The 3272-nt window shown below is 26.9% G+C and overlaps 1 protein-coding gene across 1 annotated transcript in view; it reads left to right on the top strand.

Moving 5' to 3' along the window:
* The window catches only part of LOC107474927 (3-ketoacyl CoA thiolase 1, peroxisomal-like), a 19107-nt gene that overhangs the window by 602 nt on the left and 15233 nt on the right, over positions 1–3272 (top strand). Inside the window, exon 3 of the mRNA XM_016094572.3 lies at positions 454–538. Within this exon, the coding sequence (XP_015950058.2) occupies positions 454–538 (85 nt within the window). The remainder of the gene's footprint in view (positions 1–453; positions 539–3272) is intronic.

Genomic DNA, 3272 nt, shown 5'->3' with positions numbered 1-3272 from the left:
ATTTAAACTCAAAATGTTTAGGTGAAAATAAAAAAAAAAATTGTTATATGAATTATAGTTCATTAGCTTATAATGATCTTATTTATGAGGAGGAAACGACAAAAATGAGTTAACGATAAGAGTAATGTTAGAAAAATTAAAATTACAATAATCAATTTTAATCAATATTATATCAGGTTGCTAAACAAATTTAATTATGAAATCTATTAAAGATGAACTTTTTCTAAGTTTAAATTTTAAATGTTTTTATTTTTAAGAGTTTTAAATTTTTAGATATTTTCTTTCTCTGTATTGATATTTGATTGTATTCGAATTTGAATTTAATATTAAAAAGGGAATTGTTTTGAATTTTTCATTTCGGTCTTTTAATATTAAGAGAGACATTATTGATAACGACCTATATGGTTAAGGTTAATTACTAATGAGGCTATAAAAAACAATTATAAATATTAGTGCACACCGAACTGCTATTTGCAAAGCAAAGCGTGGTGGCTTCAAGGATACCCCTCCGGATGACCTACTTGCTTCAGTTTTGAAGGTAAATTCCATGCATGATCAAATAATTGTTTGCCAAAATTTAATTCTCATGCTTCATTTATAGTAGGCTTTAATAATAATAATAATAATTGATTCTTTTGTACATATACTAAATTTTACACAAATATTTAATTATTTATGATCATATTAATAAATATATTGAGTTACTTTTTTGCTTTTACACTAATTATATAAAAAATTATTTAAAATAAAAAATTTAATTAAATAATTTTGTAAAATACTTTACACAATTAATATATATAAAATCCACCTATTAATTTCTTTAGGGTCCATCTAGTGTACAGATGTGTTTTGGTACAGATTTATAGATTTTTGTTTTTTATTGATTTAAAAGTGTATCACTAAAAGTGTTGCTTAAAGAAAAAGTGTTACCCTTAATCGTTAACTTGGCTCTGATACCAATTTTTAACCAACTCTTCATATTTTGCTTCGAATAGGTTTATAATTTGTATAAATTTGGTTGGTGGTACTTTATAATTTGTAATTTCATAATCAAAAGTATTGAGCATTTCTACTATTACTAATTCTGATTTCATGTTTATAGTTTTTCAATCTTGTTTTAGTTTATAATATTCTTTTTTGCATTGATTATTGTATATAAAATCTTTTATCTGTTTGTCTTTTTTTTTAATATAATTTTTCAAATCCTCCAAAACTTCTTTTATTTCTATACTTTCTGTTGTTTCTAAATGTCTTTTTAATTTTTCAACTTCATTCTCCATTTTTTCTCTCAACAGCTTTAATTCTTTTAAGTCATAATATGGTGTTCCGGGCATTTATAAATTTTTTAAGTTTAGCTCCAACTTGTTTATATTTGTTCTTATTTCTATCCTTTTTATTATAAGGTCATTAATTTCGAACTGAAGATTATTTAATTCCCTTTTATACTCCTTTATTTTACTTTTTAATTTTTTCGCCCTTTTTCTTTTTATTTTATTTTCTAGTTTTTCAATCTTTGTATACTTCATTATTTATCTTAGGATTTCTGCAAATTCTATCATCGATTCATCACTATTTTCTAGAGATTCTATTAATTTTTCTAACTCTTTAACTTCTCCTTTCAATTTGTCATAGATTATTTTTAGAGCTTCAAATGCTCTTTGATTTATTTCAGAAAACTGTAAATAATTCAACTGATTCTCTCTTTCAAAGAGCTCTTGTTTCTTGTCTTGATAGGTTACATATATTTTTTCTTTATTTATTGTCATAACTTAGTGTTTAGGGTTTCATTTAATTTTTCGACCTTTTTTGTTAATTCTTTTATTTCAGAATTTTCTTCTTTAATCTTTAACTTAGATAAATTTAAAGGGCTATTAATTTTGGATTCTCTTATTTGAAAATTTGATGAAACTAATTTTCCTGATGGTTCTTTTAGTAAAAGAACTGGGTTTTCAATAGCTTTATATTTTGGTATTTCTGTTTTTACAATTTTCTGAAATAATTCATCGACATAAATTCTTTCTCTGTTTTTAAATATTATACTATGATGGTTATTTGTTAAAGCATAATTTATTGCATATGTAATTGAAAATGGTCATCGTCTTGTTCCATTAGATTCTTTCTGTGAAATTTATAAGCCAAACTTATAGATCTTCCAAGATTTTCAGTTGATAAAGGTATAGCATATCCAAGATGGGCATTGAATTTAACATTTACGTTTGCCAAGTTTCCATGAACAATTCCAATTATTTGATCTATTGGATCATCAGTAATTCTTTTATCACAGATTGCTAAGCTTATTGGTGAATTAATTATCTTTATAGGAGCTTTAAGTTGAATTTTTCCATAGTATATTATATTTTTTCTATTAAAAACTTCTTTTAAAAGATTTTGTTTATTAAAATTTTCATTTGATTTGAGATTTAATTCTGTTTTTAGAACAGCCTGTTTTTCATTATCTAATAAAGCAGTTAATCTATAATAATCAGATTCTTCTGTTAATTCTAAACTTTCTAAATAATTCATAATTGAAAGACTAGGATGAAGATGTACCTTTCTGGAGAAAAACTTCCTTTATTTAGAATATTTTACATAAGATGTTTTTATCTCCAGAGGGGAGATTGTAGATACTAACTCTAGAGGGGAGTTTAGAATTGGTTTTTCCTAAGGGATTTCTTCTTCAAACTATAGAATCGCCTCGGCCGCTTCCTCCTTGCTCTCCTAGCATATGAGTACTCTTAGCCTTCTGCTTTCTATTGTTTGATGCTCTCTTCAATTGCCTAAGCAACCTATTTATAATGGTTGGGTCTGATGGACAATTCCCATCCTTACCCTTCTTATGACGCCATTGCTTACGTCATTGTTTATTATCTTGCACCAGCTACATTGTTAGTGCTCTATGACCTAAGCGCTTACGTCACTATGCAATAATGTTGAGAGATGCTTCAGATGTGCTGTCCTCCTCTTTCATCATGTGACCTTCAGATGCATTGTCTTCTTCCTTTATCATGTGGGCTGATTCCGTTTCATTATTGCTTTCTTCAGATAATTCTGAGATACATAGCTGGCACTTGTGGTCTTCTCTATCTTTTATCAAATAGCAGAGATTCCTCTTTATCCCTTCAGGGAGCTTTTCTAAGAGTCCAGATAAGTTGTAGAATGCTGATTCAAATTCCACTAAGAGTCTCATCTCTATTTCTTCAATTTCATTCCTTTTACTGGACACAAGCAAAGTATTTCTGCTTTTATAATTGATTCTTGTGTGAGATTCCCTT

Source organism: Arachis duranensis, chromosome 2 (genome assembly GCF_000817695.3).
Source record: "Arachis duranensis cultivar V14167 chromosome 2, aradu.V14167.gnm2.J7QH, whole genome shotgun sequence".
Taxonomy (NCBI): Eukaryota; Viridiplantae; Streptophyta; class Magnoliopsida; order Fabales; family Fabaceae; genus Arachis; species Arachis duranensis.
The sequence above is the reverse complement of the archived record's forward strand: the minus strand, read 5'-3'. Positions and strand labels throughout refer to the sequence as shown.